General features: G+C 39.5%; 1 protein-coding gene across 1 annotated transcript in view; it reads right to left on the bottom strand.

The window, feature by feature from the left end:
- The window catches only part of TNRC6A (trinucleotide repeat containing adaptor 6A), a 100,789-nt gene that overhangs the window by 63,683 nt on the left and 21,755 nt on the right, over positions 1-15,351 (bottom strand). Inside the window, 2 exon segments of the mRNA XM_044915643.1 lie at positions 4,601-4,622; positions 12,637-12,724. Of these exon segments, the coding sequence (XP_044771578.1) occupies positions 4,601-4,622; positions 12,637-12,724 (110 nt within the window).

Genomic DNA, 15,351 nt, shown 5'->3' with positions numbered 1-15,351 from the left:
TCTCCAATATGATTTGACATGCCGCTGATTTAATAGCTCTCGAATATTTTGATCACTCCCCAGGAGCAATGGAGCTAAACAATTAAATCATGTTTGATTTAAAAAAAAAAAAATGTGGGGCACCTGGGTGGCGCAGTCAGTTGGGTGTCCGACTCTTGATTTCAGCTCAGGTCATGATCTCAGGGTCATGGGATCGAGCCCCGTGTCTGGCTCCGCGCTCAGCACGGAGTCTGCTTGGGATTCTCTCTCCCTCTCCCTCCTCCCACCGGTTCTCGTTCTCTCTCTCTCTCAAGTAAATAAATCTTTGAAAAAAATTGTGAGGCTAGACCTAAGATTTAAAAAAAAAAAAAAAAGAAGAAGAACTGAACAAGAATAATGGCTTCCAAATGTGGAAAGGAACAAAAATGTGTTTTACATGTTGATTCAATTTTCATTAAGAGTTTTCAATTAGTCCAGAAAGAGGATAGCAGCAATAAACTATGCTTCCCTATGGGATCACCAGAAAACAAAAAAAATCTTTATCCATTATTCTCCATTCCTGCTTCCATTCCAGCCTCCTCTCATCTCTTCAGAGCTCTGGAGTTTGTTATTATCTGGAATATTAACTTGCTTATAAAATCACCTGAAGAAAGCACCAGCATGAGACAGAGGACGAGGGGGGGTGTGAGAGGGTGGGTGAGAGAGAGAGAGGTGTTAGCTGTCAAAAATTAACAGCGCTTATTCTTTTGCAAGGAATGTATAATGAGCATGCTTCCAAAACAAGCCAGTGTCAGAGCTATGTTTTTGAAAAATTGCTTTTCTTAATCAAGTTCCCATAGGCATTCTGAAGAGGGAATATTAACTCCTTCCCTGCCTTTACATTATGTTGGTCACAGGGCATCTTAAAATGTTTCCATCTATTCCTATACCTCACCATAAATTTTTCAGCATTTCACTCCCCTGCTGTTTCAAGGAGATACTCATAGATAATTTTAAAAGACATTTCACATATTCAAACATTCAAATATGCATGCTCCTTACAGTTTTTCAAAGTTCAAGTACAAGGTAAGAATAAAACTTCCAAGAATTTCATTATGTCTCGCATTATGTTGGTCCACATTTTCATTAGATGAGTTATGAATCCATTGCACCAAGAAATAAACACTGACTGGTCTTCATGTAAGAAAGCTGGTCAATAATTTAATTTATGATACTTTACAAAAACCCCACTTTTATACAAATTGTCTTACCACTGGGTGGAAGCAACATCAGTGTTACTTAACCAGAAATGGCAGGAGCCTTAGAAGGAACAGTTCATGAAGGCAGAATTCATAGAGGGTGCTGCAGCCTAACTAGTCATGCTCAGTCTGAACACTAAGATCAGGACTCCTGACAATCACAAAGACTCTAATAAAATTAAAAATTCAGTTCCTCAGTCACAGCAGCCCCATTTCCTTCAAGTACTTGATAGCCAGAAGTTATTAGACCCGGGCCTGATACAGACTCTACCATGGAAGGACAAAAAATGATGTAGACCGTAAAAACTGCAAGAGAAACTGCAATTCTCGATTACTCAGATTCTCCTGATTTGTAAATGTTGGCAATCGGAAACATAAAGGATAACAAAAACACTGTGTGGAGACCAGAGGAGACTGAGGAGACAAGACAACTAGATGCGTTTTGTACCTGGCGCTGGATTTTAGAAATAAGTTAACGGGAGACAGAGGGAAATCTCAATAAAGTCTGGAGTTCCATTAATACCAGTATCAGTTTCTTAGTTTTGACAAAGGTGCCACAGAAATGCAAGATGTCAATCATGGGAAAATGGAGTGAGGTGTATGTGGGAAAACTCTCTACTACCTTTTCAACTTTTCTGTAAGTCATAAATTATTCTGAAACCAGACATTTAGTAAACAGTACCAACTGTGTTTGCCAAACCTGTCCCAAAAGTCTCCAGTTTGTAATCTCTAATCACCATGAACCCCAAATCACAAATACCATATAGATATTATACACGGCACAAAAAATAAATAATACATTTTCATAAATCAGAATAATGTGACCAATCACGGAGCTGCCATCAAAAGAAGGATGGAGTAAAATAGCTGGCAAAACAACATAATACATTTTGAAGCAACTTTCATACACTTAGCCTAACATACTCAGAACTATGGAAAGTCTAAAATGAAGAAGATTCAAATATATTCATATTTTATGTATGGATGTAAAAGGATGATTTTACATTTGGAAACGATATAAACAGTAGGCATTCAAAGATCATGCTGGAGAAACAAATACCCATGGGCCAGTCAAAACTCTAAGATGGATTATAATCAAGTGGCCCAAATTTAAGATTCATCATAACATCCTGAGAAATCAGGAAGGGAGAATCAATGGCCATTGGAGCAATCCATTAGAAGATGAGCTCTGTGAGATCTGGAAACACTGAAAGGCCTCCTTGGCTGAGGAGCTGGATCAAAAAGAAAAATAAACAGGAAAGAACACGAAAGAGATGAGAATGCTCTGAAAAGTACAAAGGAGTGAGGGGCAACAGGCTGGTTAGATCATGAGAGGTCAGATTAAAGAGGGCCTTGACAGCCAAGCAGGAGTTTGGTCTTGAAGCAGAGCAAAGGGACAACTTAACATCCCTATAGACGGGAGTGGTATGCAGAAAGTGGAGCTTGAAGAAGTTGAATTTGGTCATGTTCCTACTAAATTAATTTGGCAACATTCCCCCCTCCATCATTCCACACCCTTGTAACTTTCTTACACGTCCAGATTCAAAGCCACAATGTCACCTTCAATTCCCCCCTCTGATCTCACCAGTTGCAATCCTGTGAATTCTAGACCTCACACATCTTCCATCCATCTCCTACCCCTGCTACCAAGACCTCAGTTCAAATCATCTTTACCCTCTCTACTCCCCCACTTCCCCCTCTGGTACTGCCTCTGTTGGGGACGCTAGACATTACTGATAAAGAAACTCTCCTAAAGCACAGCTTATGACTGTGACCTTTGCTGGCTCTCTACTCTTTTTTTTAAGACTCAAATTGATAGTTTACTTATTTTGATTCCAGTATAGTTAACACACAGTGTTACATGAGTTTCAGGTGTATAATATAGTGATTCACCAATTCCATGTATCACTCAGGCTGGCTCCCCTCTAACCAGCATGAAGCCCTACGATTTCCCCCTACCTCCAGGCCTATATTCTGTCCCTTCCCCCCAAAACCCCCACACTTATTCTCTGAATATTCCCTCTTCTTGTCCACCCGCTTCCTCGGCCCAGAGAGTGCCTTTCTTCTCTTCGCTCCATCTTTCAGCCAACACTTTCCATGCACAGTGACTGACGGCTTTTAAGAAAAAACAAACAAACCATGTCACTCTTCTGCTTAAACTCTTCAGTGGCTCCTGTCTATAAAACAGAAGTCCAAGTTCCTTAGTACACAGAGCATATAAGGCCTTCTCTGACCTAACCCCTACCTATCTCTTCAGAAAAACCCTTCTACCCTATCCACTTATTGCTGGATATTTAATGCTCTAGGAATATCTACTGAAAATATCACCAAATTATTTCTTTTCTTTGTACCTTCAATCACGCTGATTGATCCCTCTGCCATTTCATCCTTTCTTGGATTGGCTGTTTCATCTTTTACGATTCATAACCTCAAGGAGATTTTCCTTAAACCCCTGTGTCAAATAAGCTACTCATTACTCCTCTGTGCTCCAGGACAACAATGGCATTTCTACCTGAAGCAAATCACATACTATGCTGTTTAGGTGTGTCCTTCTACTGCCACTTTCTTCGGTAAAATATAAGCTAAGACTGTTCTTGTTCACTCCCACATACTTGCACCTAGCAAATGTTACCTTAACAAATGCTGACCTCAAATAAAAATAGGCAGTACTGAGCTGTATTATCTCAACCAAATGCAGAGATCATACTTCTGATTCAGCTACACGTAAAAATTCAGAATCTTCAAGCCTAACAAGTTCAGCATCTGAGAGCCCTACACCTTTCATTACCAGGCGGTGAACTCCTGGGAGGGTGAAGAATTCCTGATTCAGAATCTGAGAGGAATGATGTTCCTGTTTCCTTAGCAGCCGGAAGGCTCCTGCTTGATGTGTACTGGGAGCTGTTCAGCCTGGCAAAATGACCATCAGGTTAGCAATCTACTATTCTCAGTAATTAAATATAGAGTGGGTATCACAGTCTGCCTCCAGGAAGGAGTGGGGGACAACTGAATACAGAGACCAAAGAATAAAGCAAGGGATGAGGTGAGAGTCCCAGAGATAACCCCAGACAAGAAGACTTTTTTACATGGAAGACTGAAGGGAAGGTACATGTGCTCAAAGACTCAAATCAAGGGAGTACATCAGGAAGTGGTGCCCATCCTAGGAGATAGCTGTAAGGTAGGTATGTTTTAAAAGTGGTAATATAGTAAACCATTAACCCCAAGGGATGACTCCAAGGTGATGTCACTGAAGAAGTCTGTCCCCACCCCTCTGTTCTTTCATGCTTTTCGCTCTCCCAATCCTGGAGGTGAATAAAATGCATATCAACAACCTTGCTTTAACGAAAAAAAAAAAAAAAGGATAAAAGTAGCTTTAAACAACGTACCTTTGATTTTTTGTTCAGTGGCCTAAAATAAAAACAAACAAACAAAAAAACAATGTAAATATGAAACTGAAAGAAATGGACTGTTAATGATAAAATGTTCATATTTTACTATCATATAAGACATATACACTTTTATTAAATAAGGAATTTGTCATTTAGGTGACTGCATAGGAAAAGATATGCAAAGAAAGCATGCTTTTCCCACAGATGTGCCCCATTGTCCCTGATACAATGTTTATTAATAAAAAAGTTTGAAATGTTTCTTTAGATACAAAGCAGAGAAGACATCATTGTATGACAGTAAATAATAAAAAAAAAAATGGTACTGTACTTTTCTCATTATTTAGTTTTTAAAAGAATTTTCTATAACTGTCACCTTTAACATTTGATGGATCTACTGAGTTTTGCATAAGTTTAAAATGGCTTCAAAAATTATTATTTTAAATGATAAAAAAATGAATTAAGTTTTCTGGAAGAAAAGCTGAATATAACCATTTTGACAAATCAGTAATAAATTTAACTCCTGGAGGTTAGGCTGCTCTTTCAGTTAAACATAGTTAACTTTTAGGTATTTTTGAGTGGGGAAAAAATTTCACACAAAACTGTCACTTCTGACACATCTGATAATTCATTAAAATTACTGTGTTCAGAAGCTAAACTGACACCAACCCTGCTTTGCCATGCCTGCCCCGTTGTCCACTGTCGTTGACATAACAAGGAACAGGGCTGCCTCAAGGTACCTCACTCAAACTTCAAGGGCCCCAAAAAGAAGGAACAGGTTACAGACAGAGGCCACAAGCAAAAATCAACTTTTTAGTTAAGACCAATTACATGGGAGTCCTAAAAATAAAAGATACAAGGATAGGCAGGAAAAACTGAGTAATTCGTAGCCAAATAACCACGAATTGTTCCTAAATAAAGATAAAGCTTTCCTTAAGTGCCATGGGGCACAATAATTTTGCTTAGTCATATCAAATTACTGTTATTAAAAATAGCATTTTTTTGAATTAGATCATTATAGAACTAGATGGTAAAGGACTACATGGCAATTACCCTAATCCTGAAGCCACACCTAACAATCTTTCCCTGGAGAGCCAGAGAGTCAGTCTAGGCAGTGAGCTCCTTTACCAAGTTTTAGAGCACTACTGTTATGCTAAATAATGGAGGCCCATCTTTTACTTCATATGGATCAAAAACTAAAAAACAAAACAAAACAAAACAAAAAACTGATGGAAGGACAATGGCAAAAGACCAGTTAACTAGCTGGAACACTTAATTTACTTCTGGAGAAATTGTTTTTAAAATCTGATGGTAGAAAAAACAGTCTTATTAAAGAGAACTTGGTATATGAATACTTTATGAGTACCATGGCAAACAATAAAATACATAATTTTCTGAAGCTAAAACATTATAGCACAAAAATTGTTTTACATGCTGAAAATCTTTTTTAAAAAACTCTCCAAGTCTCTTCCACAGTTCACTTCGAAAGGAAACTAATTTACAATACACAGAAGCCATGATCACATTATCCCCAAGATAAACCGTGTTGCTCTCGTGGGCCTTAACATAAAGGCCAGAAAAACAACTCCAAAACAAGTCCACACTGCTTCAGAACAACAGTCAACCTCATTCAGTATTCTGTCATCTACAGAGAATGGCATCGAGAAAACGTCCAAAGGTGTCGGCCCATCAGAATACTGACTCATATACTGAAGGAATGTGAGTAACAGAACCCAAGAGCTCCTAACAGATTAAGAGGAAACAGAACTCAGCCAAGTGCCACTTCTTTAAAATAAGTCTTTGTGGGTTAGTCCAGGGACCTAGCATATTACTCAAACTGTTCAAAAGATAATTTTCCAAACGGGATCAGTGATTTTAAGAATATCTGTCTCAAAAAAAAAAAAAGAAAGAAAGAAAAACAGAGTATTTGTCTACACTGTTCAAAATGGTAGCCATGTCCAGATGTGGCTACTGACCCCTGAGGTAAACTGAGTCCAACCTGCTATGTGTAAAATACCAGATTTTTACTTTTTATACTTAAAAATGGTATCTCATTAATAATATTTGATACTGATTATATGTTAGAATATTCTGGATATATTTGATTATATAAAATATGTTAAAACTAACTTCAAATTTCTTTCTTTTACATGACCTTGTCATTTAAACCCTCGGGGTCTCAGGTTCCTAATTCCTCAAGTGGGGGGGTGGGGGGGGCAATGTACTGCTTACCTTTCAGGGCTATTATGAGGCTCAAGTACAACAGAAAGATTTTTTTTTTACAACATTACTTAAATGTGAGGTATCACTGTAGATCCTCTTGTACAACAGAATTAAAGGATTCTGTCAAATCTAGAAGCAAAATTATTTCCATATTGAATATCTTTTTCTTAAAACAAAAACAAAAACAGGGGCACCTGGCTGGCTCAGTCAGTGGAGCATGCAACTCATGAGTCTGAGCCCCATGTTAGGCGTAGAGCCTACTTAAAAAAACCCTGAGCTGTGATTCCACAAGCAATTACTACAACTGCCTCAGTTCATAAAGGAAGGTATCAGACAACTGGCAGACACGCAGCATGCCACGCTGTTTCTGTCAGGCTCCGCACCACTCGTCCCAACCCCTGACCCCTAAGCTCCCTAAGCATACTTGAGTGGCTAAGAGCTAGTGTCTGAAGCCAGACTCTCTGAATCCTGGCTCCACCACTTGATGTGACCTTGGTTAAAATTAGTTAACTTCTCCAAAGCTCAGTTTCCTCATCTGTAAGACTGGAACAAAAACACCTACCCCAGAGCAGTTGTGAGCCTAGAAGTATTTAAATCATGAAGAGTTGGGGTGGGGGGGCGCACGCTTAAGGACCCTGCCTGGCACGCAGGAAGCATGCAAGAGCTGGTGCCCTGGCTCAGTCCTTTCACCCTGGGAAATGGCCCAACTCAAACACACTCCAGGTTCCCAGGTCCCATTTTTTTTTCTCATTTCCTAATCATCTACCGTATCTTCACAGTGCCACGTATCAGAAACTAACATCAGGAATAAAGAATTGATGGCTAAATTCACCTATTTTAAATGAGGTAATTAGGGGTCAGAAAGCTTTTCTAGGACTTAGCAAGCAGCATTCAGCCTAGACCTCAGGTTGGCTGCATACAGAGTTTTTTTTTTAAAAAAGGAACCGAGACCAGTGGAGACCAGTGAGCTGAAATCGGCGGCAGGACTGTAAGCCAACACTTGGCTGCCCTAGAGGGCTGCAGTGCTCCAGGCCTGATGATGTTACCACCCTGGCTCCTTGCACTGCTGAACAGGATCCGTAGCCTCAGACCAACATGGCCTTCGGGAGACATGATGATTGATACTAAAATTTTTGAAAAGGGGAACGAAAGTTCGACATTTTCTATAATGTAAGTCTCGCTTAAACCCAAACTGAGTACATTTAAATCCACAAAGCCTATAACAATCCCCTCAGCTCCTAACACAGTAACAAAAATAGTAATGAACACTGGCTTTAAAACATTCTTAACACTAAAAGATCCCAATTTGTATTGTTGCTTCCCTCTGGCCCCTCAACCATTATACGCTTTCTAGGAACAATTACATGCTTAAAGTAAAGGTTATACTAAATTATCCCTCTATAATTAACCTATTTCTCAACCTCCTTTTCCCTTCACTACATTTCTCTCAAGATTCCTTCTAGAAATTTCTTCTAAAAACAGAACCTGGAGATAAATCCATGGTAACAAGCTACTGCTACCACTGTTGCCCTTTTTAAGTGCAGAAGCTACATTCCCATACTGTATCAAATTATTTCCTAAGTCTTGGAATTAGAAGAAATAAGTAAACAGCCCTGACTCTTAGATATGAAATAGAAAGCTTTTCAAAAAACAAAACTAAAAATAAAGCCATCCAGTCACTGATCTCATTGTGAGAGATGTACCGAGGCTGAAATATAATGAAAAGCATGTAATTTTCATGTACAATTTCTTCAAAGAGGAATTTAGATACTTAAAATTTATATTTAAGTAGACAAAATAAAAAACTATTATAGTAAAAACATTACAGTGAGCCTTGCTGATGTCTCATCATCTATAGAAGCTGTGTTACCTGGCTTTTATTTAAAATAGCAAATAACCTGTGATCTTAATTTGAATTCCTTAAAAATACTACAGTGGCCACTGGGGACCAAGTTTCTGTACACATGGAATAAAGACTTGTTAAATGCTTTACAGAAATTACCACAATATATTATTTGTGGCTTTAAAGTTCACCTTTAGGTTGTGAAAAATAAAGCAAAAAGTATAAAGGACAGGGGCACCTGGCTGGCTCAGTCGGTGGAGCATGCGACTCTGAATCTCAGCGTTATGAGTTCCAGCCCTAGATGCAGTGTAAAGATTACTTAAAAATAAAATCTTAAAGGGCAACCTGGTTGGCTCAGTCATTAAGCATCTGCCTTTGGCTCAGGTCATGATCCCAGGGTCCTGGGATCGAGCCCCACATCGGGCTTCCTGCTGGGTGAGAAGCCTGCTCTCCCTCTCCCACTCCCCCTGCTGTGTTGCCCTCTCTGGCTATCTCTCTCTCTCTGTCAAATAAATAAAAATAAAATCTTTAAAAAAAAATAATAAAATCTTAAAAAAAAAAAAAGGACAACACCATGGCAACCTAATTTTGGAAAAGTGTCAGCTGGGGGTCTAAGCAGCTTACCAACCTATTCCTAGTTCTGGCACCCTGACAAAACCATGGTTGGCCACTTTAACTCATTTTAATGCTTGACCTCTTTCTATCTTAAAAAAAAAATTAAAAATGAATAGATCAGAATAGTTATCTGAAGTCTTCTTCAGAAATAAAAATATATAGGTTTTTAACATGAGCATACATTACATAAAACAGGCAGACTGTTTTACTGTAGTGAATTTATGTTCCAACATTCATATAAATGGGCTGCCTACCTGTTTTATGTAGATGTCCGCCACCTACCTGCATACACCTGCTGGCTCCTTCTACCGACAAAAAACAAGCTTGAGGAAACTTGTCTTAAAACTCTTGTGACTCACAATCTTTCATATGGGCTGTAAGTGTGCCAACTTGGGATTCTTTTTTGTTTTGTTTTTTTTAATAGCTATTTGGTAACAGCCTATAGAAATACCAGCTGTCCTTGCTTCACTAATGTGTATTATTCAAATTCAGTTGTAAACTGATTATTTGGAATTTGAAGAACAGTCTTATTTACAGTGGCAGTGTCCCCTACTATGCTTAACATTTATTAGAGGTATTAAACTTTTCCTTTATATTGTGTTCAGTGGCCAGGGCGCCTGGGTGGCTCAGTCAGTTAAGCATCTGCCTTTGGCTCAGGTCATGGTCTCGGGGTCCTGGGATGGAGTCCCCCATCAGGCTCCCTGCTCAGCAGGGAGTCTGCTTCTCCCTCTGTCCCCCCCCACCCACTTGTGCTCTCTCTCTCAAATAAATAAAATCTTAAAAAATATATCTATTGTTTTCAGTGGCTAGATATTACTGTGTCTACAGGATACACAAGGAATACCCTACCAATGCTGAAGATCTGGCAAAGGAAGAAAACACTCCCCATTACTGCTAAGGCTCTGTGATGATTCCAGTAGAATGGGGTTAGGGTGAGAGCCTGGAACGGGGTGAGGCAGGGATGGGGTGGGAAAGAGTGTGAAAAGCTGTCATTTCAGATCTGGTGAGAGGCCAAATGACACAAAAGTCATCATTCACGTGTTAAAGACACTGACTTGGTGAGTCAGAGACTTAGTTATGAAAGAAAATAAAGATGAACCTTAGCAATTAGAGCCATTCTAATTTGTTACAACCTTAAAAAATTTACTCACATCACACATTTTAAATTTTAAATTTGTAAATTTTTAAATTTTAAATTTTAAAATTGTAAATTTTAAAAAATCATTCCAGTGACCTCCTCCCTTTCTCAGAATTTTCTCAGTAAATAGGGTAAATCCTAAATAAACATGCTTCATTATATAGTACCTTCGGATTCTTCTCTAGCCATTTCGCAGACATCCTAACTTACCAGCTACATTCTGAATACCTCAGAAGCAGGAATCAACAGGGGCTAATGCAACACTCAGATGCTTGCCAAACTACCAATTCTACATAAAGTACATGTGAGCATCTTCTTCAACAAGTCTCTGAAGTTTCTTAGAAGCTCTCTGCACTCAGTAAATGGCCTTCACAGCACAGACCAAGAGTCTCATAAGCCTCCCCCAACCTTAACTCACAGAGGATACAATGTTTTCCACAACAAATCCTCAGCTAAAGACTATCACATTGCAAAGACCAACCTGTATCAACAGGCCTCTGACAGGTCTACGGCATCATCAATGCCAAAACTCTATACTAGAAACCTATTCTAAACCATGACTATGACAATTACAGATGCATCCCTCCCAGTCACTCCTGAGAGCAAGCAAAAGGCCAAATGCTAAGGCCACCTATCACCTCCTCACTCTCCATCGTCCAATGCTCTATGTTCTAATCCCCCCCCCCCCCCCCCCCCCCAATACTGGCTGATCACGCTGTCAGCTCAGCACTCCAGAACGGAAATTCTCTTTCCCCTTTCTATTCTCTAACCTGGTTAACTGCCCCCGAGATATACTCCCGTCACTCAATCTGGAACCGGAGCATCAATCAAAGTCACTCTCCCTTAAATCCTTCCAACAAACTCTGTGGGTTCTTTCCATAGTCTCTCCACCAGCATCTGAGCCTCTAATTTCTACCTCCTCCAATCCAAGCCCACAGTTTGCTAAGGTAAACATTCTCAAGCACAAACTTTTACATCAGTCTACTGAAATGCCTTCAGTGTTTTCCCCAACACTTAGCAGCTGAAACCCGGGTAAGAGTCCACAGCTACCACCACCTTCTGCAGTCTCATCCTCTGACACTTCTGCCCTTGGCGTCCCACCCCCACCAATCAAAACCCATACTTCTATAAGGCCGTGGGCACTTACTGCTGAATTTACTCTGCGTGGAATCCCTTTCTATTCCACTCCTTGTTCACTTGGCTAATTTCTACTCTAAGAAAATTCTCCCTTCTGTCGGCCCCATTCCAGGCTGAGTGAAGCGGTTCTCTGTGTTTCAACAGCTCCCTACCTACCGCAGATTTGGTTGCTGTGTTTTTCCCTATTAAATAATGTGCAGAGAAGTGTGCGGCTGTAACACAATGCCTGGCACAAAAGAGGTATAGGTCAGAAATTAAAGTCAGAACTGTCACTGAATACAGAAGTGGAACAGTAATTTCACGTGATCTTTTAGAACATTTTCAAGGTCCTTGAAACCTTGATACAGCAGGAGATGAGTGCCCAGCTGTCGTCAGGATTCATATTAATTTGTAAAAAAATCTTTATAATTATGAACATAATCTTTTCTTTTTCTACAATTTGTATTGTTTTGCTTACAGTTTCTGACAACATATGGGCTAGAGATCTTCTGCAGCAAATGATGTCCTAGGGTTATTTTCAAATATCTTACTGTAAACAGCAAATTCTTGAAATCAGCCCAGGTACTAAACAAAAAGTGAAAATGAAACTGACACTTTATTTCCTATTACGTGCATTATGTGTATTACGTTATCTCATTTAATTAAATTCTCATCTTACAAAACATAAGGAAACTAAGGCCCAGAGAGGCTAAACAAAGCTGAAGGACACACCGTGTAGTATGCCATGTGGGAGAGCTAGATTTCAATGCAGCTCTCTATGCAGCTACAAATTCCATGTTCTTCTCACGTATAGAGAGATGCATATATCATGAAAACCTAGGAACAGCTAATCGAACGATAATGACCTATATAAAGCACTTACCTTTGAAAAAACTATCGGCAAGATTAAATAACTATGCATTAAATCGTACACACTTGGCAAGTTACTACATATGCATAATCAGAAACATTAAATATTAAAATGAATCTCCACTGAAATTAAAACATTCAATCAAATGCTTTAAAAAATCCAATAAGAGTAGTTTTCTTTTTAAATCTGTTTAGACCACTTAATATAGATAGTTGATACATATATACTACCTTCTTTTGAGCAGCTTCCTTCTTTTTCTTGTCGTCTTTTTTCTTTTTCTTTTCTTCCATCAACTGTTCTTCTTCTTGCACTAAATCCCTGAACCATACAGTTGCAATTAACTTTCCCAAAATGTATTAAGAAATAAAAATAATGTTGCATACAGATTCATTTTCACTCTTATTAGAAGACATGGAAATTACTCTTTTTATTATCATTCATTGAAATAAACCCCAGCTTGCAACCTCCACCTAACTCTGGAGCTACTATTTAGTACTCTGTTTTAGTAAGTCACAAGTAGCAGAGCTCTGATCTTCATGTCAAAGAAGACAACCTAAAATGAGCATATTTTACTCTGGGAAACAAGCTACTCTCTCTGATTCTAGAATGTAAACACCGTGTGAGCCAGAGTTACCTTGCTTCTGGCCCCAATTATCAATTAGTAGCTAGTAACAATGCCTCAGATCTATTAACTATTTTTTTAAACACAAGTTATTCATAAAAAAAGTTCAGCTTTACAATAATTTCATACCCCATAAACATTCCAAACTATTCTGGGAATCAATAATACACTCATTATATAAGTTTGTTTCAATTCTTAAAATCACAAATGCTGAAAGTTGTCAACAGAACCCCTGGTTCAGGATTTCAAAATGATAGAGAGCCTGGGTAAATGGGTCTGCTTCTTCCTTTCCACTCCACCTTATTGAAATGATAGGAAAGAAGGTAATATATCTCTTCCGAGCTGAGGCATATATACAAGAGCAAAGAAAGCTACAACCCAAGAATAAACAGGAGAGAAGTCTTAAATGGATGCATGTGCCATCCTCCCGTGGAGTTCTAAAGAGGCTCCAACAGAGCTAGGAGAGCAGAAAGAGGTGTGGAGCAAAAAGACTGCCTAAGGAATAGAAAGGCCGAAACTATTCAACCCCTCCTATCCACCTTCCACCCCTTGACGACATGGCCATGCATAGCAGCTACACTTGATCCAGCCTAAAACCAAAGAAACACTCTCTAAAGAAACAAAACCTACGCAGGAGGCAGGCAGGGCTCCTGCAAGGGGTATGGTGCCCCAGATCAAAGTCTTCTTTATTGGAAACTTCCACCACTCTCCTCCATCACACCCTAGAGTGAAGCCTGCCAATCACCACACTTCTCAGACACAGAGCTCAGTACCAGCCATTCTGGTCAAGGCAGGAGCCTCTAGGGAATGCGGAAAATTGGAGGAAAAGTTAAGAGGAGACTCACTCCAGTTACCTACGTTAGTAACCCTAGATTCTAGAACCTAAACCTTCATCCATAATATCAACAGACAACCAAAAATCAGATACTTGAAGAAAATCAACAAAGAGAAAATATCTAACTCTGCCCTAAGGAAGCGAGGAAGCTTCCCAGAGGGAACATTATAAATAACAGACAGACAAGGCAAGGTTCAAGGAACATGAACTAGACATTTGGGGAACTGCAAATAATTTATCAAGGCTGAAATGCAGATGGCAATGGGGATGCAGAAAAGAAAATGAGAAAGACAAGCAAATACAGAGGAAACTGCAAGGGCTGCCACAAGGGGAGCACAATGAGATCACACTCAACTTAAGCTGGCTTGTTCACGGAGGAACTGAGAGGAGCCACAGGTAGGCAGGCAGCGAAAAACAAACTGAGTGACATCTTGGATGACTGCTGGTGATCCAGCAAGGTTGAGAATGTGACTGCTAAAATCAGTTAGAAGTTGGAAGGAGAGTAGAACTGTTGCTATATTCCCTTGTCATTTTGTTCCCAGTAGAACTGCCATGTGGCTAACGGAGTAGCAAAACAGACTCACGCCAACCACAACCATGACTCATTCTTGCCTCTTCCATGTGAGGGAGGCAAGGAGAGTGAGCGAGCGAGCTCACACTGTAATCCTGGGTAAGTCAGGGACCGAGCTAGCCACAGCATATGATTAAAAGTAAAATCAGTAGGGCACCTGGGTGGCTCAGTTGGTTGGGCGACTGCCTTCGGCTCAGGTCATGATCCTGGAGTCCCGGGATCGAGTCCCATGTCGGGCTCCTTGCTCAGCAGGGGGTCTGCTTCTCCCTCTGACCCTCCCTCTCATGTGCTCTCTCTCTTTCTCTCTCTCTCAAATAAATAAAATCTTTAAAAAAATTTTAAAAATATATAAAAAAAAAGTAAAATCAGTAAACAAATGAACTTAATCACTGTCATGTCATCCATCAAAAGCAGATTACTAGCTCTAATTACTTAACCTTCTACAGCCTCAGTGTCCTCCTTAAAATTGGAGATTAATTTCTGTACTTCTACTTCATAACATTTTTTTAAGGATTAAATGGAGAACACTTTCTTAACACAGTGTCTCTAGTGAGCACTCAAATGCCTAGTTATGAACTCTGTTCACCAGTTCTCAGCGGCACCCAGGACTGTCTTTACTTTTGTCAAGATTTTATGGGCACTTATGATGCAAAAACATCAGAATCTTCAGCATTTGTTCTCTGTGTCCTCCCGTGAATTAGACACAGGTCCTTGTCCAATCTTGGATTCCCCGCCCCCGCCCCCTCTCTCCCTCTATAAATAAATAATTTAAGTAAATGTCAGTAACTATGTTGGGCACTTTAAGTGTATTTTCCCATTTCATTATTACTTTTTAAAAAATGATAAAGATGTTACCCTTTTATTGATGAAGAGACTGAAGTGCAGAAAAGTGAAATGAATTGTCCAAGCTCATATAG

This window comes from Neomonachus schauinslandi, chromosome 5, assembly GCF_002201575.2.
Source record: "Neomonachus schauinslandi chromosome 5, ASM220157v2, whole genome shotgun sequence".
In the NCBI taxonomy this organism is placed as follows: domain Eukaryota; kingdom Metazoa; phylum Chordata; class Mammalia; order Carnivora; family Phocidae; genus Neomonachus; species Neomonachus schauinslandi.
Note: the sequence above shows the minus strand (reverse complement) of the source record. Positions and strands in the feature narration are given on the sequence as shown.